This window comes from Rhineura floridana, chromosome 3, assembly GCF_030035675.1.
Source record: "Rhineura floridana isolate rRhiFlo1 chromosome 3, rRhiFlo1.hap2, whole genome shotgun sequence".
NCBI lineage: Eukaryota > Metazoa > Chordata > Lepidosauria > Squamata > Rhineuridae > Rhineura > Rhineura floridana.
In genome coordinates, this window is record NC_084482.1 from 161,077,871 (window position 1) to 161,103,032 (window position 25,162).

The 25,162-nt window shown below is 41.3% G+C and overlaps 1 protein-coding gene across 1 annotated transcript in view; it reads right to left on the minus strand.

The window, feature by feature from the left end:
• The window catches only part of LMCD1 (LIM and cysteine rich domains 1), an 84,561-nt gene extending 62,954 nt beyond the window's left edge, over nucleotides 1-21,607 (minus strand). The window contains exon 1 of the mRNA XM_061618541.1: nucleotides 21,208-21,607. Within this exon, the coding sequence (XP_061474525.1) occupies nucleotides 21,208-21,234 (27 nt within the window). The 5' untranslated portion in view covers nucleotides 21,235-21,607. The remainder of the gene's footprint in view (nucleotides 1-21,207) is intronic.
• Between the last annotated feature and the right edge of the window lie 3,555 nt (nucleotides 21,608-25,162).

Sequence of the window (25,162 nt, forward strand, 5' to 3'; positions counted from 1 at the left end):
CCACTCGTTGATGTTTAGCAGAAAGAATGTGGGGGCCCTCCCAGCGGTCTCACTAGCCACGCATTTCAAATTAGAAGGCAAAAAATAAGATTAAAAAATCTATTGCTTGCCTGGAAACTATGGCTAGTCCAACTATTCATTGTGTCAGAAGGGCAAAATAAGCAGGATATTAAGAGGTTTGTTGTAATCAGTATGTAATGACTGAAGCTGGTTTCAAGATCCTTTCACCATTCATCTTCAATGTTGTCACACTGTCTGGACAAAACAGTCTTTGCAAGCATCTACAATAATAATCTCCTTTCTACTACAGAATCACCCCGAGGCATCAAAGATAAACAGAGCCTTGCTTTCTGGCTCAGCTCAACACTGTCAGATACAACTTGGAGAGGGAGAAAAGGGGTCTTTCTGAGGATAGCTAGCAAGTGTTTATGCATAAATATAAACAAAGCAGGATCCCTGTTGTAAAAGCTGCATTAAATTGCATTTGGCACTCGTTAACATCCTTAATGAAACAGTTTGTTTTCTCTAAAGTGGATCAGTTACATTCATAAAGAACACTGACAAACTGGCAGGATTATAAGATTTGCCAAGCTCAAATCTATTGTGGGGCAGGGGGAAGCAAGTGAGCAATTATCATCCAATACAAGTCAGGACATTCCTGTAATGGCTGTGTCTGCTGCCTTGAAATAGCAATAGGAGAGCCTTGTCTATAGAGTTTTTATCCTTGTTTGAACTTCTTTATGTATTAATGAATGCAATGAGTGTGCTGTTCTAAAGTTTACTTTGACTCTAAGGTGACAAGTATGGCAAAATAGTCTGGATAAAATAACCAACGACCAACCCATTGCTAGGAACAAAACCAAGGCAAATATATTTGAAGCTCAAATAGTTTCAACATATAATAATCTCATTCACTGCTGCATTTCCTCATTCTGACCAAGACTGGGGATATTCTGAAAATGCTGTGAGAATCAATTTAAGCACTGTTAAAGTATTCTTCCTCAGTGTACAAGATGACAGGTCCCTGCCCTGAGAACTTTTAAATCATACAGTCATAACTCTTTTCTCTCTCCATTACATGCTTCTAGGGTTGTGTGAAGAGGAAGGACTATGTTAATAGAACTTGTGAGCCTTCACTATGTGGAGGGACTCAACACTCTTTTGAAACTCCCAGGCCCTGTTGCAAAGAGACCCATGCAATCCAATCCCTTTTTACTCAGACGTAGGGATGAGTGAATCTGTAAATTTCAGTTTCTTATTTTTCCAATCTTAAATTCAGTTCTCTTCATCAATTTGGATTTTTTTTTAAATCCTCCTGAAAATTCTTCACCATTTTAGTGCTGATTCCTCCTAATATACACATTTACGCAAACCAATTTTTTCCAAAGCATTTTTCTATATTATTTTTGCTAATATCTGCATTTTATGAATAATTTGCCCTTATATATGCATTTTTGTACACATTACTTAGAGAACTGCAAAATTTGGTGAAGTGAGAATTTTTAAGGATGGCTATGTTTTGATTCACATATTGTTTTGAATCTTTACTTTACTTTATTAAGAATTGCAGGGCCATAGGCCAACACAAGTGCATAAAACAGGTACAGTAAAATTTATATAGATTTAAAACAAAATGTTAAAACAGACAACAACGAATCCCTAACTATTACATGAATACAACCCATCTATTTCATAAAACGGATTATAATTAGCTCGAAGTTTTCGCGCAGCAATTGCGAACAAGGATACATTGTAGGTCACCTCCAAATTGGAGTCAGACAATAGGAAGGTTATTTTGTCCTCTACTGAATTAAGCAAGTAGGTATATTGTTTTGAAAAGTGTGAATTAGGTAGGTTTGCCTATGAACTGAATCTAATTTCCCCCCTATTCGTACTCAAAAGTAGGCTTGGGAATACCAGCTGCTTATGAAAAACACCTTATTTGCGCAGCACAATAATGTCCACGGCAGCATCATTGGATTTCTTCATTTGCAATAATCAAGCTTAGTATTTCATAGCACGTGACGGTCACAATACCAGACACCATTTGATAGGATCAAACAGATTACAAAATTTTGCTGCAAGTTCCTTTTCTATGAACAGCATTCAAATTCCTTTTCTATTAACAGCATTCAAGGAAATCAACACATATGAATTTCAGAATTGGTCACAAATTCTGGCAAGAGTTTTGAGGTTACGTTTGGTACAACAAAATCCAAAATTTTGGAAATAGAAAATTTACTGGTCTTTTACTTGTGAAGCGGCATTTCAGCTCTACAATACTTGTTGCAAACAGGGTAATACAAATTTTATGCAGACCAAAATTTAGTGTGTACTGTTACTATGCCCAGAAACAGTTGAGCTCCTGATGGGCCTTTGCATTCCTCCAGGGTGTTTTGACCTTTGCTGGCAGAGCAGTTCATTCCCATGGATTAAAAACTCAGGGTAATTATTAATATTTTTAAAGCATATCTTAGGTACTACAAGTGTGCTGTATTATTGAAGGTTACAGAACATTCTTACACTATCTTAGCAATGCAATGCTGTGAACAGGCTTCTTGGAAAATTAAGTGCTCTACAGAGATCAAAGTTCAAAGTCTGGAAGAATTACAACTTTCTTATATTCCGCAAGGCGAACCCCAGAAGAGAACAACAAAAAGTATGCAAAAGCTAAATGCAGAATGGGTTTTCAGGATCTTTCCCCACAGAGAATATGAAGACCCCTATGGTTTCTTGGATATATTTTTTCTTTAAAAGGGAAATAAGTGTGCAACAGGGCTCTCCTTGTTCTTAACGTTATTATTAAAAGAATGAATATACCACCTTTTATTTCAAGAAGACAGCTGACAAATAAGAGCCAACCACAAAACAAGAATAAAGCCAGTTATAGAGATACAGCTACGCATAATTCAAGTGCATAATAAAACAACTATAATTAAAATACATAATGAACAAGCACATTAAAACATAACAGTAGAACAATCAAAGCAAGAGATTCAAGTCAGGAGATCAGGGAAATACAATTTTACTACTTCACATAGTGCATCGTTAAACTGGTATTAACTCCCACAGGAGCCAATGATGGCCACCAACTTGGAAGGCTTTAAAAGATGAAACGACTTCATGGAGGATAAGGCTATCAGTGATTACTTTCTACTTCCATAGTCAGGTAAGAAATGGGATCCTGTGCAGGGTTGCTGAGAATGGAATGATGATTTATATTGAGTTCAGTGAGATTTACTCCCCTGCAATCATGCTAAAACTGATGGGGGGATAAGTAAAACTGACCATGGGGGGAGGGGGAAGGAGGAGAACAGGAAGGGAGGGAAGGAGGGAGGGCTGGAGTGGGCAGGGGAGGAGGAAGAAGGAAGAGGGGATGGGAGGAAGATGGGGGGAGGGAGAAGAGAGGGGAAGGAGGAGAAAGCAGGTCTGTTCACTCACATGTTTTTGAGTTCAGTGGGATTTACTCCTGTGCAATCATGCTTAGGATATGTGAAACTGACCTGGGGGAGGGGCAGGGAGGAGAGGGGATTGGGTGGATGGGCACTGGGCAGAGGGGAAGCCCATTTCCAAAAGGAAAACATTGTGAACAATATCATTCTTTTTCAGGGTTTCCCCCACCTTTTTATTCCATAGCAGGCACATGTAGTCTCCCACCCACATTTAAACCAAAGCTCTCACTGGCCACATCCACACCAGGCCTTTCTCTCAAAGAATCCTAGGAAGTGTAGTTAGTGAAGGGTGCTGACAGTTGCTAGGAGATGCCCTGTTCCCCTCACAGAGCTTTAATCAGAGCACTGACTGTTAAACCACTCTGGCCACTGGACTCTTTCAGGGGAATAGGAGTCTCCTCTCAGCACCCTTCACGAACTACACTTCTCAGGATTCTTTGGGGAAGCCATGACTATCTAAAGTGAAATAAAGGCTTGGCCTGGGTGTGCCCCCTGATTAGCCAAGCCCAGCAGCTGTGAGTCTGGCTTTTAGAACACTGACAGTTGGTTCTTACTGAGCATACCTAACACTATCACTGGGTTCAAGCCAAAATTTCTTAAATTAATTAAAAATCAGCCAGGCATTTTTTGAACTGCAGAAGATGAAGGTCAGAGTATGGAGCAAGGTCAATAATAGGATTACAGGTACTCTGTGAACATGGCTGATTTTTAATTAATTTCAACAAATTATGAGAACTCTGACAAAAAAAAGTTCAGCAGAGGTCTGAGTTTTTTCCTCTCTCTTTTTATACTTTGAACTGTCAATTCTCTCTGTTTTGTGTATCACCATACCTTACATGGTTGTTAGCAAGCGTTTCTGAGTTCAACACTATAAGTTTTGTAAAGTTTTGTTTTGAAATTAGCTTATGGGAATCATCAGAATGACATGGGGGTATTTTCAATTTAACATTGCGGAATGCGGAAATCCATGGTGGCTGTATTGCTGGCTCTAACATACAGCCACATTAATGGGATCCATTTGCCCCCATCTATGTTTTATGTATAGAAGCTCAATAAAAAAAAAACTCAAAAATTCCAACCAGAAATCTATCCCAACAATAAACTGTGGCATAAGAACAATGCAGAACTCTGTGTACAGATCCATGTAGCTGAGAACTTACATACATGAAAGTGATAAATTAACTAGGCCATTCTATAATCTGTCTACAACACCAAGTCCATGGTAAACTGATTTGTTTCCTGGCTCAGAGATTAGGAAACATGGCCTCTTCTCCTCCAAACCATACACCTGCTATTGTTTTCATCGCCACCCAAACTTGTGTATGGCCCCATCTACACTATACAATTAAAGTACTATTATTTCACTTTTAAAAGTCATGGCGTCCCCAAATGACCATGGGAAATGTAGTTTAATGCTGCTGAGAGTTGCTAGAAGACCCCTATTCCTCTCACAGAGCTACAGTTCCAGAGTTCCCTGGGAAGAGGAATTGATTGTTAAACCATGCTGGAAATTTTAGCTCTGTGAGGAGAATAGAGGTCTCCTAACAACTCTCAGCACCATTAACAAACTACAGTTCCCAGGATTCATTGGGGAAAGCCTAAAGACATTAAGTGAAGGTCTTCATACAGGATACTATTTTGGAGCTGTGAAGTTGGTCCTAGCATCAGAAATATCTGTATGTTTATTATTGTCTAGTGTAGCCTGCATTATCAAATTCAAAACTGATTTCTTGATTAGCTAGGAATATAGTTTCCTGGTCATTTATTACTATTCCCCCAGCAAACACTAGCTTAAGAGATACTCATGAACTATAGATGACACATTTGACTGGGGATTTAAAAACACACAAGGTCCAGTGCTACTCTGTTTGACAACAGTACTAGAAGGTGAAGAAAGTTTTGCCATAGAAACAACTTTTGTCCATTTATACACACAGAAAGACACCAATATCCACGGAAACTAATCTAAGGGTAACTGCCAAATTTCAGCCTCTCTCCAATGTAACAAACATATAATGGTGCAAAAGTCATTGCAAATATCATGCCCTTCCAAGTGCAAATTCTTGGCAGGATTCCGTTCCCCAACAACAACGTGTGAACTCATGATAAGGAAGAGGGGCAGGGGAAGGGCAGGCTTTTAAAAATAGAGTAGAAAGATCCCCCTGCCCCACTAATTGGATTTAAAACTGATGTTCCAAAGAAAAAGAAAAAGAGCCGGACCCTAAAAAGAAAACAAATAGGGGTAGGTGGTGATTTGCTTGCAGCAACAATGAAAACATATTCCAAGTATAGAAACATACAGAATTAAGTTTGATAAACACATGTAGCTTGTGTCTCTAATCTTCAGCTTAAAAGGAAGTACAGTAGGGGGTACTGCTGGACTAGGGATACCTGGGTTCAAATCTTGCTGCCAAAATGCAACTTAAAAGGTAATGTTGGCCTGGTCTCTGTCTTTCAGCCAAGACTAGCAGGGTTGTTATGAGTTAACATGGGGAAACTGTGTATGCTATCGTAAGATAGAACAGGATATGCATTAAAATAAAATAGTGGCCATCAATGTATATGATGCCTTAGAGTTCTATTGACAATAGATGGGTTCTATTAAACATAAAATGTGGGCAACTGATAGGCATGAAGGTATTCTACACATCTCCAAAGATTCCTTACACATCAATGTGCACAGGAAAAAGCAGCAGAGAAAGATCTGTCTACAAGTTTTACACTGGATGGTAATTCAGTCCATGCTCAAGAGTAGAAAGGGTTGAAAAACAGCCCAAGTAAGTTTTGGATTGAACAGATGGCCACAGGATTGTCTGTATTATGTGCTCAATATTTAGGGGTTAAACATTCTACTACCTAATGTACCAAGCTAAATAAAAATTGCTTCAGGACTACATGGTACACCCCAATGGTCAGTCAATATTCTTTGCAGTGTCAAAGACTCTACAGTCTTGCATTTGTGTAAAACCCTTAACACTGTTAGATTATTTTCAGCTAGCTTCATGTAAAGACACATCTGCCTGCATCTTGTACAGCATCCATACCATGGAGATATGCTTTTGATGTCTCAGCCACATTAGTACTTTAATGTTATTCATAAATATTCCATACTAATGGCATATAGATTCTGGCTTTTAATTAGATATAATTAAATCTTATTTAAAAAACTATAAACAAATATTGTATGTAATGAAAGCTTGCAGTCAAGTTGAACATAGCTGAAACAACTGAACACATCCTTTCACTAGCAAGAGGAATTTGATTCCATGAAGATTACTAGATGGCATGGAGGTCATTGTTTTCCCAAAGTGGGACACATAAGCCCCTGGCAGGGAAGCACAGTGTCCACATGCCTGCATGAGACTGATGTAGGGTAGAGGCACATTCATTGTTCTACCAGTTCAAGTGCGTCTCCACCTCTTTTCTGAAAACAGGGGCGCACAACGCTAGTCAAACCCTGCCCCTTTTTACTGTAAAACATTGTGGGATCATCTTGAATTTTTTTAAAAAAAATTGCTTCAAAGATTTCACAACTGATTGGCAGATCAACTCATTGCCCCTCCAGGTGTGACCAATGGAAATGCTTTGCTGTAAGCAACTAGTGTGCTCACAGCCTGAGTTAATCATGTTGTGTCTGCTTGGCTTTCCTATAAGCCTCACAAAACACTGTTGAAAATATACAGATGGGGCCACTGAGGCAACCTAGAAATGAAAAGGAAAAGATAAAACTAGTTGATGGGAATGTAAAGTGCACCACTGCACCCTAATAGGACAGTCTGCCAAAGGTAAAAGCTTTGAGAGCAGAAGGATCAGCAACCACCTGAAAGTCTGAAGAGCAAAGCAGCATGAAGGGTTTTTTTAGAAGCTGCCCATGATCAGGTACCTTCCTAAGCTGTCAGGGTTCAGTCCACCCTTTAGGACTTGTAACTCAAGCGGCCCTTCCAAGTCATCACCAGTTCACCACATTAGCCGAGGCCATCGTTTTCTTGTTTGGTGTTATATGTATCAAACATTTAACAGAATTTCCATAGAAGTAATCAAGCCTCTAATTTCTTCTGCTTGTACCCAAGTTCAATCAGAGCCTGAGTATTCCACTCTACCCATGCCTAGTGAGGACAGCAACCTACACTGATTGGCATGATCTGCAGAGGAAAAATATCTGTTTGTGGGCACAGTTTGAATCCAAACAACATCTGCAGATAGACAACCTTGGGGCTTCCAACAAGCCTGAAAAATGATGATACTGTTTACAATGTCTTCCTTTTGGAAAGGAACTTTCCTTCTGCCCAATGCCCACCCAATCTGTTCCCTCCACCCCCTCTCCCCTCCACCTCCCTCTCCCCTCCACCTCCCTACCTCTTCCTCCCTATCACTATCTTTCCTCCTCCTCTCTATCCCTACCCTTCTTCCACTCCCACATCATGGTAGCATGTGCTCTGAGCACATGGTGAGTGTTCACCTGCAATCAGACCAAATAACAGAAACAAAACATATGTGCTGATCTTGTTTCAGCAGGGAGGAAGCAACAACATTAAGACAGATGATATAGATTCACTTTAAATATGTTTGATTTACTTTGCAATTTTATTGAAGTTTCCTATGGTAAATTATGTTTCTGTAAATATATGAAGTACAGCAACACTTTGCATAATTTACACTAGAACAACTCCAGAAACAATTGTGAAATAACGGCACTGACTATTCCGCGGAATAGTCTCCAGTGACGTAAGGAGTGTCTCAGTTTGCACAGGATAAAACAGTGGGAGGTGAAATATATTCCAGCAAATTTCTAGGTGTGCTCTACGTTTTTAATTGATCATGCCCACCTTTTCCTTAAGTGGAGTGATTTAAGCATAGCAGGCTGGACACATGCATCTTGGGCAGGCCAAGTTTGTTTTTTCCAACAGCTAGATTCATTGCTTTAGTAGCAATGCATTTAATCGGTCTAATTTTATATCAAACTGCAGATTCAGATTCAACTGTTAATGCACCCAAAATAGAAATAGAATATAAACTCCAGTTTGAAACAGAAAAAGCTGTCTTCATGATCATATGACACTGACCAATAAAAAGGCTTTGAAATTCATGAAAATAAATTTGACACAGATTTCTGGGATGAATAATGAGAGAACTACAATTTTCTAGGCTAGATTCTCTGAAGAAACTACAGTAACACAGGAAAGAAGCAAAATAAGAACACCAATATACAAAAAATGTAATTCATCATCTTTCCTGATTGCAGGTATTGCCACCACTCACCATATGCTGATAGGCATGTTACCAACTTCTTCCAAGCTACACAGGAAATGGATTGTACTATGAAATACCAACCCAAATTGTGTTTGAATTTTTACAAGTTTGTAGGGCAGTAAATATCTGTTAGTTTGCCTATTGGTGAATACTTTTCGAAACAATGCAGGTGCTTGCTGGGGTTGGGAGATGAAGACACACATAGCAAACCACTGTTGCTTACAGAGTTAATAGCTGCTGTCATCAGAACTCGATCCCATTTCCATCAGAGGCAGGTCAAAGATTCATAGCTATGAGGGCCAGAATCACGTCCACAGGGAACGGATACTGGATTTGAGCACTTTTAAGTTTCTATTTGGTTATTCTTTTGCTTCCGTCCTGGAACATATCCATGTCTCAATCTGCTGTCAAAAAAAAAAAAAAAAGCTTGGAGGAGGCTGCTTAGTCTCTCCCCAACCTATATGCGACACACTCAAGAAGGTCATGACATGAGATTTCCTTTCCATATGCATTAAAGTGATGAGGGACTATTTTGGAAAGGTTACAAATATTTGTTGAGATAATCCACACATTTGTGTAACACGAAACATTAAAAGTACGTGGGGGGAAACAGAAGGGGCAGCCACGTGTCTAATGGGTGGCGGGGGAACAGACATAAGAACACTGCATATGATCATAGACTGGTACATTCAACACACATGCAGCAGTACACCCAATCTGGGCCCTATATTTTTGAACAATTTCAGCCCCTTATTCACCTTTATCACAGGTACAGTCATTCACACAAACATCCTCCTACATGTGTACGGCATAATGTGTGAACAGTCCTACACTTTAAATTATTACAGTAGTCTGTGTCTCCTCAGGAGAAAGACTTTTAATGGTTTTTTTTCTTTATATGGTTTCAATATGAACATAGACACAGACTCATAACTGAGAAAAAAGGTGAAAAATACAATACACATACTTTTTGAGAAAGCTCTGGATTCCAAAAAGCTCTAGGGGGCTTCCAGCTGGTGATCCTGCAGTAATTCTCATCTTGCCGTTGAATGACAAGATGCAAATGCTGTGGAGCATGTTTTACCAAACGCATATTTATTATTTATTATTATTTATTTATTAAATTTATATACCGCCCGACTAGCAATAGCTCTCTGGGCGGTGAACATAGAAATAAAAAGCATAAAAAATACAATAAATAACACAATATGATACAAAATAACACAATCTAAATCAATGCAGTAACATTTTAAATTTAAATCAATTTAGATTAAAATGCTTCGGAGAATAAAAAGGTTTTAACCTGGCGCCGAAAGGAAAGCAGCGTTGGCGCCAGGCGCACTTCCTCGGGGAGACTGTTCCACAGGTCGGGGGCCACCACCGAGAAGGCCCTAGATCTTGTCATCACCCTCCGGGCATCCCTATGGGTTGGAACCCGGAGGAGGGCCTTCGTAGCTGAACGTAGTGTACGGGCGGGTTCATATCGGAAGAGGCGTTCCTCAAGGTAACATGGTCCCACACCGTATAAGGCTTTATAGGTTAATGCCAACACTTTGAATCTAGCCCGGAAACATATTGGCAGCCAGTGCAGGCGGGCCAGGACAGGTGTTATATGCTCAGACCGCTTTGTTCTTGTTAGCAGTCTGGCTGCCGCATTTTGCACTAGCTGTAGTTTCCGAACTGTCTTCAGAGGTAGCCCTACGTAGAGCGCATTGCAGTAATCCAAACGCGAGGTTACCAGAGCATGTACCACTGATGTAAGGTCCTCTTTACTCAAATAGGGACATAGCTGGGCTACCAACCGAAGTTGGTAGAACGCATTCCTTGCCACCAAGGCTACTTGAGCCTCAAGTGAAAGGGAAGAGTCTAGGAGGACTCCCAGACTATGAACCCATTCCTTTAGGGGGAGTGTAACCCCATCCAGGACAGGGCATATATCCACCATCCAATCAGAGAACCCGTCCACCAACAGCATCTCAGTCTTATCTGGATTGAGCTTCAGTTTGTTAACTCTCATCCAGTCCATTATTGCGGCCAGGCAGCGGTTCAGCACATCGACAGCCTCACCTGAAGAAGATGAAAAGGAGAAGTAGAGCTGCGTGTCATCAGCATACTGATGACAACGCACTCCAAAGCTCCTGATGACCTCACCCAATGGCTTCATGTAGATATTAAAAAGCAAGGGGGACAAAACTGACCCCTGCGGGACCCCATATTGGAGAACCCACGGTGTCGAGCAATATTCCCCGAGCACTACCTTCTGGAGACGGCCCGCCAAGTAGGAGCGGAACCACTGCCAAGCAGTACCTCCAACTCCCAACTCCCCGAGCCTCTCCAGAAGGATACCATGGTCGATGGTATCAAAAGCCGCTGAGAGATCAAGGAGAATCAACAGAGTTACACTCCCTCTGTCTCTCTCCCGACATAGGTCATCATACAGGGCGACCAAGGCTGTTTCGGTGCCAAAACCAGGCCTAAAACCCGATTGAAATGGATCTAGATAATCGGTTTCATCCAATAGCGCCTGGAGCTGGCCAGCAACCACTCGTTCTAAGACCTTGCCCAGGAATGGAACATCCGCGACTGGCCTGTAGCTGTTAAGATTGTCTGGGTCCAAGGAAGGCTTTTTCAGAAGTGGTCTCACCGCTGCCTCTTTAAGACAGCTAGGGACCACTCCCTCTCGTAAAGAGGCATTTATCACTTCCTTGGCCCAGCTACCTGTTCCATCCCTGCTAGTTTTTATTAGCCAAGAGGGGCAAGGATCCAGTACCGAAGTGGTTGCACGTACCTGTCCAAGCACCTTGTCCACGTCCTCGAGCTGAACCAACTGGAACTCATCCATATAAGGATAGAGCCTATCATATTAACAGCCAGCAGAGTTCTTCAGGGTGGTCTGTAGGCTGTTGACACAGATACTGATGGATGGAACCCAGGATACCTCAGACCCTCTGTGATTTGCTTGCTGGGCATTCTGAGGACAAAGTCAGTCACCTTCATAGGGAGCCTGATGCCATGATTGATGCAGCCAAGTAAGCCTTGCTTTGTGGGATCAGTTTGAGTTTCTGGATGGAAAACCTTTCCAGTTTCTAGAGCCCTCAACTGAGCAGAAGCCTAACAAGGAAGAATTATAATCCATTTTGTTAGCTTCAAGATGGCTACCTGGGGAGGGGGGTTGAAATGCAATATCTGTACTCTAACTCAAAAGTATGCCTCAGGAATCCACAATTTTCAATACCCGCTCAAATCTGGCACAAAGCATGTTTCCAACTACAGAATCTATGACACAGAATCCAGTATACAAGATTAGAACACTAAGCAAATTCAAGCCATGTTGAAAATTAATAGCAATCTAGTAACCAGGGCTTTTTGTGTGTGTGACAGTACGCAGCAGTATGGAGTACTGGCACCAGTCATTTTGTGCTGGCGCCCATGGTACTTTTATCAACATGTGAGTATCAGCACCTCATTTTTTAACCAACATAAAAGCACTGAGAGCCATGTGTTATTTTCATAGCAGCAGGAATCTGTGCTCCTCAGAAATACTTGGTGTGTATATGTTAGTGCTTCAGCAGAAACCAAGATACATAAATCATGGTGAAACTTTGGATCCTGGACCTCTGCAACGACCTCTGCAACAACCTACGAAGAACAAAACTGGAAAAGTTTTACTGTATGGCATAAACCTATTGGGCCATATTCAACTAACTCATTGCGCTAGCAACAGTCAACGCAAAGATTCCCACTAGTGCAGCAGGACTGATCCCTCCCCCTCCTCATAGAATAGTAGATTTGGAAGGGGCCTACAAGGCCATCGAGTCCGACCCCTTGCTCAATGCAGGAATCCAAATCAAAGCATTCCCAACAGATGGCTGTCCTCCTGCACCCTCTCCATATCTGCTCTGAATGATTGGGGGAACTCCCAGAACTGTGTACTAGGGGAGAAGAAAGGAAATTGCTCCCGGCAGAACAATTTCTTTAGTGCTACCCCAATTACAACCCATTGTTTCTCTGACAGGTTACTCATTGGTGGTCCTTTTCCATAGTCAGAGGCAGCGTCTGAATACCAGTTGCTGGAAACCACAGGAGGGGAAGAGTGCTGTTGTACTCAGGTCCTGCTTGCAGGCTTCCCATAGGCATCTAGTTGGCTGCTGTGAGAAAAGGATTCTGGCCTGATCCAGCAAGGTCTTTTTATGTTCTTTTGCCTCCACTCCCATTATTTTAAACTTGTTATTGGGCTTTTTCTGTTATAATATGCACATGTGTTTATGGGACAAAAATTAAAAAGTTTTTTAAAAAATTGCATATGAAAGAGGAGAGTTGTGGTGCAGATGTAGTACCAATGACAATTTTTCTGACTTTTTCTCTGTTATGAGATCCTTTGCAACAGGTTGCAGTGTAGAGTTTTGAAGTGTGAATGGAAATGCATGTATAATTGAGAACTACCAGTTACATTCAAAAAATAACAGTTACAAAACAACTCCTTTCATGTTTAACCCTAATATTTTAATACATTTTCTTTTATAAAGTTAGGGAAATTCAGTAATCAAGACACCTGCCTCAAGACTAGAGGTAGGGCTATTTCATGTTGGCTAGAGCTCCACACACTTGGGAAATTGCAAGCTATGGCTGATGCCCTAAGACATGTAATCAGCAATGAATGATGTGCAATGTCACAAACAGCTTGCTTAAATCTTACCCTCCATAAACCCACACTTTTTCTTGTTTTTTCAGGTCCAATTCCAGATGGGGAGGATGGAGTGCCTGGGACCAGCAGAGGTGGCCCTTTGTTGCCTTACAAACCATCTGAGCCTTACTGTATTGAAAGAGGAATCCTGCTGTGGGTTGACCCTTGCCTGAAAAAGCCTTAACTCTGTGATCTTAGACAGATTTTATGATAATTGAATCTCTATCTGTGCCCTACTTTGGCAGCCTAAGTACAGCCTATACCAGGAGTCACCAATGCAGTGCTGGTAGGTATACATGCATCCCTGGTGCCTCCACTCCCCCCACTGAAATTAGGCTTGAAAAAACATTCTATTGTAGCCAAAACAATAGCTTGAAGTGAGTGCTTGGTTGCAGTGTAAGATCACAGGTTTGTCTGTTTGCATATATGTCCACTGGCCCCAAAGTGGTTGACAACCCCTTTTTGGCCTATACAGAAATACAGCAGTACCATTATTGAAAGAAATGCAAATGTTGACTCTCCCAAAGTTCAGTTTTGAGACCAAAGCTTGGAACATATTTTTATTAGCACCAGTTTCCTCTTGAAGTTATTGTTTCAATTCAGTGCGAGTGGATTGTATTAGATTACATCTCTATCTTGGTGCCAAGTGTTTCCAATAACACTGAAAGGTGGAAGCTATCAAGTCCTAGTCTAGCTCTGACTTAAGGTTCTTTATTTCATATTTCAAAAGTTAAGCTCTTCCAGCTTTAAAATTGCTGCCCTACCCACCACTTGTATTACTCACAAGATGCTGCTTAAGGCATCAGAAATAATTAAGCCCAACCGTGATTGAACAATCAGCATTTCAAGACCCTGAAACAAGCCTTAATGGGATGCCAGACTCCATATTCACAAATATGCACAAACTGGCTGCATGGCATTGCTAAGCCAGGCTCCAAACTGACAATAGCTCACCCAGTGCTCAGAAAAAGACACACACACACACACACACACACACACACACACACACACAGTAGTTATCCTATCACAATGATGCCTGGCCCAGGCATGCCATGGGCATTATAATACTATTCAATGTCTTTTCTTTATTTTAATTACGCAACATTTCTGTTCTTAAGTGTGGTCTGGCTACAAGACTGTTTTCTTTCCTGTCAGTCAGTGCTGTACTTGGTTCCAGTTCAGGTGTCAAACAGTTTGGAACGTTACCCCAGTGCAGTACAGGCCTCACACGCCATCTATGGTACTACATTTCTTGCATAGATGGAACAGTTTCAAAAAAGAAAAAAAACGCAGGTTTTATGCCTGAATGAAGCTAATACACATAGGCTCTATCTAGGCCCAGCATTAGGATGGTCGGGCACCTGATGAGGGTCCAGGGGCTCAGAACAATGCATTGCTGATGCCTTTGAACCGCTGGCCAGTCCCCTTGCCCTCCCCATTGGTATGACACAGCTGCTAGTCACTCACCTCACTTTCCTTAGACGCATTTTCTTGGTGAGTGATGGCAGCAATGTTTTATAATGGGAACCAAACCAGTATAATCCATGGCAGCCATCCACTATATAGTATTACCCAAATGCAATACTTGACCCAATGACAAAATCAGGTCAGACATTTTATTATGGCTACACCTTGGCTACTGCTCATGGTTAGCAAGGAGGGTGCTTAACCATGGTTTGGATAAGACACTAAGCCAACCTCAGTTTAGCTGTGTGGTGTGGCTGCAAAAAGGACCAAGGAGGAGCAAAGTAGTTGTGAGCTCCTTCCCAGGAGCTTGCCTTCCGTGCAGTTTCGCTAAGCCACATTTTGGCTTACCATGCTGTGGAAATCAGGCCTATTTACACTAGGTTTCCATTACTGGATTTTAAAAAAAACTACTTAAGGTTAGTCTAAAGAATTTTATCCTTACATATAGTTTTATATTCATACGTATACTGTGATTATAGATCCTGAAAGTGTTGTGTTTTTCATTATTTATACAGTAATGTTGGGAGAGGTCAAGTCGACAAGTTTGTTAAGCCCTGCTGGCATACCTAACAAAAGCACAGTGTGTGGGAAGAACTCTTGATGCCTGTTGGAAAGCTAAAGTCCTTTCACCCCATTTCAGAACTCCAGGTCTTTTAACCAAAGGCACACAACCTCAAATTCTTATGACTGGGCTGCTGCTGGGATGAAGGGCAGGATATAAATCAAATAATAAATGATTGGACACCATTCTCCAGTTCACCAGGAGTTAACTGTTGTGGGAAGCAACAGCGCCAAGCATTGGTAACTGACAGCCATGTGCCAGCCGTTTAAAAGCTTTACCACATGGAAGTTGTAATAAAGGCAGTCTTCTGTAGCATCAGCCCACACAGATAACCCCAGAATAAGCACTTTAGCACTTTACATATCCCCTTTGCCCAGCTATACCACTAGAAAGCTAGTTTTTAAATTTGTTTATATGTGACCTATTGTATTTTTATGTTTGACTGTTGTGCACCGCCCAGAGAGCTTCGGCTATGGGGCGGTATAGAAATTTAATAAAATAAATAAATAAATAAATAGTAATGACAGCATTCCCACATTTTTATTACTGATGCAGTGAACCTTTAAGAGGCCACCACATAATTTCTAGCCATCCACAGCATTCCATCCTTTCGGTGCAAAGGGGAAATAAAATATTATTATTAATATTTATAGCCTCCCTTTGCCAAGAGATCCCAGGGTGCATTACAAAATCTAAAATACAATATTAAAAAGAATTAAAACACATTTCAATCACGAGAATAGGCTGGGTTCTGAAAACATACGTCTCAGGAGCCAAAGGCCAGGGTAAAGAGGTGAATCTTTAGCATTCACTAAAAACTGTCTAGTGAAGGTGCCTCATGCACCTATGAAGGGAGGGAATTCAACAACTTAGAGGATGCCACAGAGAGAACCCTCTTCTGGGCCACCATTCCCCAAACATCTGAGGGTGGCAGAACTACCAAGAAGGCCCCCTCTGCTGATCTTAACACCAGAGAGGGTTTGTAGGAAAGGAGACAGTTTCTGAGATATGTGGGGCCTAAACAGTTTAAGGCCTTAAACAACAACTTCAGCATCTTTAATTGGGCCCAGAAATGAAGTGGCAACCAATGCAACTGCGTTAACTCCTGTTCTAATAGATCTAAAGGGAACCCCAGCCAGTAATCTGACCACTGCAATTTGGACCAGTTGAAATTTCTGAGTAGTCTTCAGGGGTAGCCCCACGTAGAGTATATTGCAATAATCCAATCTGGAAGTTACCAGAGCATGAAGAACTGTTGCCAAGTCATCTGTGTCCAAAAGGGGGCATAGCTGGCAAATTAGCCAAAGCTGAAACTAGGCACTTCTAGCTACTAAGGCCAGCTGAGCCTCCAGTGACATTGCTGGATCAAGGAGTACCCACAGGCTACAAACCTGCTCCTTCCAGGGAAGTGCAGACCCATCCAGAACAGGCCATATTCCCATCTCCTGGACTCGAGAGCGTGGAACACATAACACTTCTGTCTTTTCAGGATTCAGCTTCAGTTTTTGGCCCACATCCAGCCTATCCAAACACCTGTCTAGCACCTCAATTGCCTCTCCTGATTCAGATGGCAAAGGTATGCTGAGTGTCATCAGCATATTGGCAACATTTCACTCCAAAACTCATGATAACTGCTCACAACAGCTTCCTATCTTAACCATGTTATGTTTCCAGGCGAGATGGCCAGTAGTGGTATAGTCACCAGCTCTAGAAAAGATGCAATAACAGGTTTAAGAGGGAAGACAGGTTTTCTAGTTTAGACATACTTTTATAGTAGCAACTTTCCATGCATTGGATGCACCCGTGAAACTATAATGCCATGGGGAGTAGTCATATAATTGGTCCATTCTATGCAGCTTCCTGCATGCACAGACTGTGGTGTTCCTGTATGCAGACACATGTTTCTGTGAAAATGGAATGGTTAGTGCAGGGAACCAGGATCCAGTGGAGGCTCCCCAATGAAGGAAGGGGACAGGGTAGCAACCTTTGCCAGTGCCACCTCCCATGCTATTTGGGGGGGTCCCCAAGTCCCCAGCAGCTTTTCAGGGGACATGGGCAACTGGAGGGCAATCAGCAAAGTTTACCACCCTGCCTCCTTCCTCTGATAGAGGCAGAACGCCACTGAGTGCAAGTCAAGATTCAACCCATAATCAGAGCAGTGTGGAGTGAAGGGTAGTCACACTACTCTTGGAATGAAAGAACAGATCCCACGTTAAAGCTGAAAATAATATCAATGTTGAAGTGTTTGAGAGTGGAGCATGAAGGATTGAATGCCAGAGGTAAAGGCAAGAGTGGAAAAATATTAAGTTATGATTAAGTGATGGATATAGCAAAAGAGGCTAAGAACAAAACTCTGGGGTACACTAATGGAAAGGAGAGAAATACAAGGATGATTAGAGGACTGGAAACAAAGCCTTAGGAGGAAAGGCTGAAATAACTGGGCAGGTTTAGCCTTGAGAAGAGAAGACTGAGGGGAGATATGATAGCACTCTTCAAGTACTTGAAAGGTTGTCACACAGAGGCGGGCCAGGATATTTATTTATTTGTTTGTTTTATATCCCACCCTTCCTCCCAGCAGGAGATCTCTTCTTGATCGTCCCTGAGTGCAGGATACGGAATAATGGGCTCTAGTTACAGGAAGCCAAATTTTGACTATTGTTATGTGGCTTCGATTTCAACTTAGGGTAACCCTATGAATCAGAAACCTCCAATAGCATCTGATAAACCATCCTGTTCAGATCTTGTAATTTCAGGTCTGTGGCTTCCTTTATGGAATCAATCCATCTCTTGTTTGGTCTTCCTTTTTTTCTACTCCCTTCTGTTTTTCCCAGCATTGTTGTCTCTTCTAGTGAATGATGTCTTCTTATTATGTGCCCAAAGTATGATAACATCAGGAAAGACTTCCTAACTATTAGAACAGTAGGACAATGGAACCAATTACCTAGGGAGGTGGTGGACTGTCCAACACTAGAGGCATTCAACAGGCAGCTGGACAGCCACCTGTCAGGTATGCTTTACGCTGGATTCCTGCATTGAACAGGGGGTTGAACTCAATGGCCTTATAAGCCCAACTCTACTATTCTATGAAAAGAACTAGTGAATATAGTACTCATAGAATCAGTCAGAGACAAGACAGCTGGCAGAACAACAGCTTTCTGGAACCTGTAGATTTTATAAAAAGAGAGATAATCAACTGTGACCAAGTTGCTGAGGTTGTGCAGAATAGCGGTTTTTTGATGAAGCAACTAGAAGTCAGTGGTGATTTCTGTTAGAGCAGAAAGAACAGAAAAATCAAACTCAAAAAATCAAACCCAAAAAGATAGTAGAAAACCTCATATTCAAATAAGCCAAGAATGGAGGGAAGGAAAATATTTTCTGATCATTAGTGAGGCTAGAGGGGTCAAACAATTAGCTAGAAATGGAAGTCTTTGTTTGGAATTCACACAATATGGGTCTGTTGTTGGATTTGTGGGTATACATACGTCAGCCATCCCACACCAATTGTGGAAACATTTTTTAACCATGTTGAGGCTGACTGCTCCAATGCTGGAAGTCTCTGCGCCTACTTTATTGAGCTGGCCATCTCCATGTCCTCATTCCATTGTGCTGCAGTCCAAGTTATTTTAACTCTATGCAAATAGTACTGCCATTACTCACTTTTCTGCCTATCAAATCATTTTAGATGCCTTCCATTCTCTTCAGAGAAGCAAGCTTGCACACCTATTATATTACACACTAGACATAGTATATTACAGCATCATCGCCGTCTGTTTGGAAAGAGATCGAGTCAGTACCTTGAGTCCCATTTTCTACACTAATGACATTGAATAGCCCCCATTCTAGATACCAACTATATAAAGATTCCCTCTTCCTAATTCCAAACTCATGGCTTCAAACTACATAAAGCTAGACGTACCAAGGGAAGCAGGGGAATCAGCATTCTTATAGTTAAGAACAAAGGTTGTGCTTCTGTCCAGTCCTTCTGTAGTTATGCTACACTAGGCAAAAGGTCCTGTTTCAGGGTAGATATTCCCAGAAATGCTTCTAAAGGGTCTCCAGGAATTGAATATATTCTTAGTTGAGACCCACCCTTTGATGATCCCCCTGAACTGGCTCCTACTTCAGCACAACCTTCCAATTCCACATTGTTCCAGACACCCAGTGCCAACAGTCCAGGACTGACCCACAATTATTCTGCATAAATGCTGCGTAAAGCTTCTCATCGCTAGCCCACCCTTAGCCATATTTACTTGGAAATAAAGTCCATTGATTTCAGTAAGATTTACTTCTAAAAGAGTATGCTTAGGAAGGAATGATACCCAGGTCACTTAACCAGAAAATAACACCCAATGAATGCAGCAAGAGTATCATCTACAAGTGGAAGGTCTGATCAGATACCGACCCATAGTTTGCAGATCCATCTGCCAGGAATTCAGTCACACCCATGGAATCCCTCCTTCCCTCCCCATGGCATATTCTTAAATTTTACTACATGAGGAAAACTGCATAAGGAGGAGCCGTCATGACTTCATGGCCACTTTCCCACATACTTTATGAAGGAACACGATCTGTATTCAAGCTGCTGGAGCTACTGGAACTCAGCTCTCTTTTTCATTTAGTGTGACCTGTAACATGGAGCACATTAATACACAGGCAGGCCTACAGACTAGGAAAAGCAAAGGGTTAGCAACCTTATGCTTCCCTGTGGCCACTGCTTTCTAGCACATGAAGGAACTTATGCTCTGGCTGGCGGGGGAGAACAGAACAGGAACGGAAAGAGACTGAATATATAAAACACCCAGGTACTAACTTGTTAGAATAAAATCCAGGACAGTAGAACAGACTGTGCAAAACTGGATTCTCTGTCACAGAACTATCAAGCACACTTTAGAGATGCTCCTTGTAAAACCACCACTAGGATTCATCAATGACAAGATCAAGGTGGCAGCAGACCTCACCAACGTCTTACTGTGCCATCCTATGAATGTTTACTCAGCAGCAGGAATGTAGTTGTCCTTGGTCACAGGGGGTCATAGACTCCTTACTTTTTGGGGAGCAGAGTCCCAATGTACCATCAGCATAAAAGGGGAGCTTGTTAGCCACTGAGAAGAGTATTTTAACTTGGCTAATAACATGCTTCATTGTCCTTTCATGCTGATTGGAGTCAATCAGAGTGAAAGGAGGTGAGTCAGTCACTGAGGAGACTCTTCTCAGTAGCTAACACACACACCTCTGCTTTCATACTGATTGGCTCCTGCGATAAGCGAGAAGCTTCATGGCAAAGTACCTTGGCCTCCCACACCCTAGTCCCACAACTGACTTCATTTCAGAATTCCTACAATCAAACCGTTTCTGGCAACCTTTAGCCCTCAGAAAGACAGGGAGGGCTATGCACACAGCAGTTTTATTCTGGTTCTCTAATTCTGCAATTACAGAAGAGAAGGTGATTCCTGGGGGCATGGCTGTGAGCAGGCATGGTATGACTATCATGTGAAGGGACCCTGCACTTCTGAATTTGCAACTACATTACTGCCAGCAGTAACTCCCACTGAGCTTCACGTTAAGGGCGTACAGTGCAAACCTACAAAGGTCTACTCAAACTTAGACCCATTGATTTCAGTGAGGTTTACTCCCAGCCCACGTGAGTAGATACAAGCGTGCAGTTTTTATTTGCTGCGATTAGCTGAAAAAGCACCAGCTGAGAAGGCAGAAACCAAAACTAACTTTGAATATTCCTGAGAAATAATTAAGGAAGCAAGAGCGAAGAAAGTGGAAGAAAGGTAGTAACTCACCTTTTGAATTCCTGAAGTCAGATCCATTCCTCTGCTTGCCTTTCCCCCTCTTTCCCTTTTTTTTCCCTACTTGAATTTGCCAGTAGTGTGCGAAAACGAATTCAAGTTCGGGCACCAGTCGCGGAGTGAGCTATACGTGCCAACTACGGTAAGTGCCCGCAGCCCCGGTAGCTATCAGTACATTCCCGTTCCAATTCCGAGCGCTTATCCACAAGCCGCCTCTACGGAACTCCTTTAATTGAAGCTCACAACTCCCTCTAATACCCTGCTAGCCAATCAGACGAGGCTTTCAAACTTTTTCAGCCAATGCGAAGTGAGGCTTTATCCTCAGGATCTTAGGTTTGCTTTTAACCCCCTGAGGGAGAGGACGAAGTAACAGACTCGCCCACGAAGCCCGAGCCGCGTCGCTTTCCTGTTGCGAACTTGTGAAGGGCGAGCTGCGCCACTGTTTCACGCGGGGCGCGCGCGAAAAGGCTGCAGTCCCTACCCTGAATCACGCGTCTCCTTTTTTTCCTTTTAAAGAATGACGGGGAAGCCTTGCCCTTAGACAGCCAGTTTCATTCACATAAAGAGGAAGTGAGTGTGTTTCGGGGGAAAAACCTGTGATATTATTAGCCCGTTAAATCCAAAAATAAATTCTGATGCAAACTGTGCTCCTTAGCCCCTCTGCCGTATTAACAGAGTCGTTACATTAATCAAATATTTTATTTAAGCCAAATACATATTTTTAAGCCATGGTAACGTTTGCTTGTTTTTTTTTAAAAAAAACCTAGAAGTGAGAAGTCGTGGAGGATATAGGCTGGGTGAAGGCTTGTTTGGATAAATATTACCCGGTAAGATTTAATCTATGGTTTGGGACAATCAGTAAAATACTTAGGAAAAAAGAATACAAGAGAGGCCTTGTGGAATCTGAAAAACTAACAAGTTTTGGCACCCATCCGCTCCCCCCTTAATCTCATTCCTGCTCTCTCTCCCTCCCCTTTCCTTTTGCCTGTTCCCTTTAGAATTGTTGCTCTCTCAATCCCTAGTTAAGGGCAGGGGAAGCTGTGCTGTTCTAGATCAGCAGTCTTCAACAAACTTTTAAGACCCAGACCCAAATTTAATGCAAAAATGGGTTTGGGGACCTGTTTCTTATTTCTTTTAATTTTCTACCATATATTTGTTTGATGGCAGTCATACTGTTGTGAATCACCTTAAATTATCCGTGGGTCCTGATCCACCAGTTGAAGACTATCCTTGGCAATCACTTGTGGCTGAGGAAGATCACCTTCCAAGATAAGGTCTTTAACAGTGGGTCCGTAAGTGACTGTGGAGGACAATTATGGATCCACACATTCTCCCACAGTGAGGTCATAGGTTTCCAGATGGAAGATGGTCGTGATGAGGTTTTGTTTGACGTGCTGTCCGCTTAGCTCATTTGTCCCATTCTCCTTGTATTCGTGCTTCTTTGAAGTCCATAGTACCTTTGATAATAGCTGACCTCCATTTGGGACGTTCATGGGCCAAGACGTACCAGTTCTCGATGCTCATGTTACATTTTTTAAGATTTGCTTTAAGAACATATTTAAACCTCTGACTTCGCTTGTGTCTGCTTTTGGGACGGGCTCCCGCCTCAAAAGAAGCTTATTCAGATATAAATCAGTCAGAACATTTTTTTTTTGACTGATGAAATTTCTCCCGGGCAGGGAGAAACGTAGAGATCAACCTCAAAAGCCTGTTTTTGTTGGGAGGACTGGATTTCATTAATTTATGAGATAAGGTCCAGCCAACAATGCCGGACGGACTTCCTAACAAGCTCTATCTGTTTAAGCGATACGTTTATCTTTTCTTTAAAGAGAGAACGGACTAACAGGCAAGCACCCTTCTTTCTATTATTTTTTTTACTTGGTTTAAATTGTTGCAGCAAAAGGAGATTTGTCAGATTGATCGGCTTTGGACAACTTCTGGGTGAGATATAGCTCTTCTCTGTTATTCACGAAATTAACAGCTTATCTCTGTTTCTGTCGCAAAAAGCTGTCCTGGAAGTGCATTCTAAAGATAATAAACAGAAGAGGGATTTCTATTCCTGATTTCTATTCCGAGGAATATTATATTGTCTGGGACTATTCTCTTTTTGGTCTATTTTATTTTGACGAATCTGCTTCTTCACGACGCCACTAACTGTTTTGATGCTGGGAACTAAATTTGTTTTGCATTCTTGAACATAGAGAGATAAGGCAGGTTGCTCTGTTTATACTGTGATGTCATCAAGCCTGGAATATTAACCCAATTGTTGCTGAAATAAGAAGTGGTTCTTCTTTATTTTTGTTTTGCTTTGTTTTCGTGGTTTTAAAAATGGCAATCAAGAAAGTGGCTGAGAATCTGGAAGTAACTATGTTTCAGAAAATAATGGATGAGATTGAGATAACGAAACAAACCCTGCGACAGGGTAGTAAGGAGCTGAAAATTGAACTGAGCAAAATGACGCAGGAGCTTAAAGAAATAGGGGATCCTGTGAGAGAGGAGGATGAGATCAGAGATGAGAAAAGAAAAAATAAAGGGAAGATACAAGCCCTGGAGATTGGAACAAATGTGGAATTGGAAAAAGATCTGGAGTTTATGGACTTTAGAAATAAAATCTACTGTTTGGAATTTAACGTTATCTCTGAAGAAATTAATGAAGATATTAGAGATAAAGTTATCAATGGCTTGGATAATCTTCTGGACTGGAATGATGTGATGGAGCTTGATATAGAGAAAATCTATGGAATTAACTGCAGCCATGTGACAATGGAAAAACTCTTAAGAGATGAGCCAGTGCATTTTGTAAAAAAGAAGAACACAGATATGACTTTACAACAGTATTTCAGCAACTTATTTAGAATGGATGGCAAGAAAATATTTGGGACAGAGGAAATTCCCATCAGACTCTTATTATATGACTATGGCTACAACAGCAAGATTATTATGGAATACTGATAATGGAAGATTGGACACTGAAATTACTGGACTTAACAGGACTATTGAAGATGGAAGATGGAACTAATAGGGATAATGGAATAATGGCTATTGAAATTATTGGACCTAACAGATTCTGATGAGATGGATTAATCGAAATGTTTATTTGGACTATGGTTATGACAATAAGATTATTATAATTATTAACGAGATGGATTAATTGACATGTTTATTTGGAGAAAAATTGATAGATATATTTCTTAAAGAATTGAAACCTCTCTTTGACTTTTTGTGGAAAGAATAAAGTAATGTTTATGAGATTTGATGATTAATTAAGATAACTACTGGAGGAAAGTGATTTTATAATATGATTTAAGAGACAGGATTGTTATATATTGTAGACCTATAACTGATTTGATATGTGACAAATGGGAAGTCAACATTTTATTTTTTTTGTTTAATCATTTTTGTTTTGTTTTGTTTTTTGTCTTTGAATGTTTTATGATTTTGTTTTCTATGTTTTATGAAAATTTGAATAAAAATTATTGTAAAAAAAAAGAAAGAACATATTTAAACCTCTTTTGCTGTCCACTGATATTCCGTTTTCCATCCTTAAGTTGGGAGTAAAGTAGCTGCTTTGGAAGATGGTGATCAGGCATTCAAACAACATGGCCAGTCCAGCAAAGTTGATGTTGAAGGATCATTGTTTCAACACTGGTAGTCTTTGCTTCTTCCAAAATGCTAACATTAGTCCATCTGTCTTCCCAAGTAATTTGCAGAATTTTCCAGAGGCAGTGTTGATGGAATCTTTCAAGAAGCTGGGAGTGGCTTTTATGAATGGTCCATGTTTCACAGGCATACAGTAAGTTTGGTAGTACAATGGCTTTGTAAATAAGCATTTTGGTCTCCCTGCGAATATCCCGATCCTCGAACACTCTACACTTCATTCGGGAGAATGCTGCACTCACAGAGCTCAGATGATGATCAATTTCAGCATCGATGTCAGCATCTACAGAGA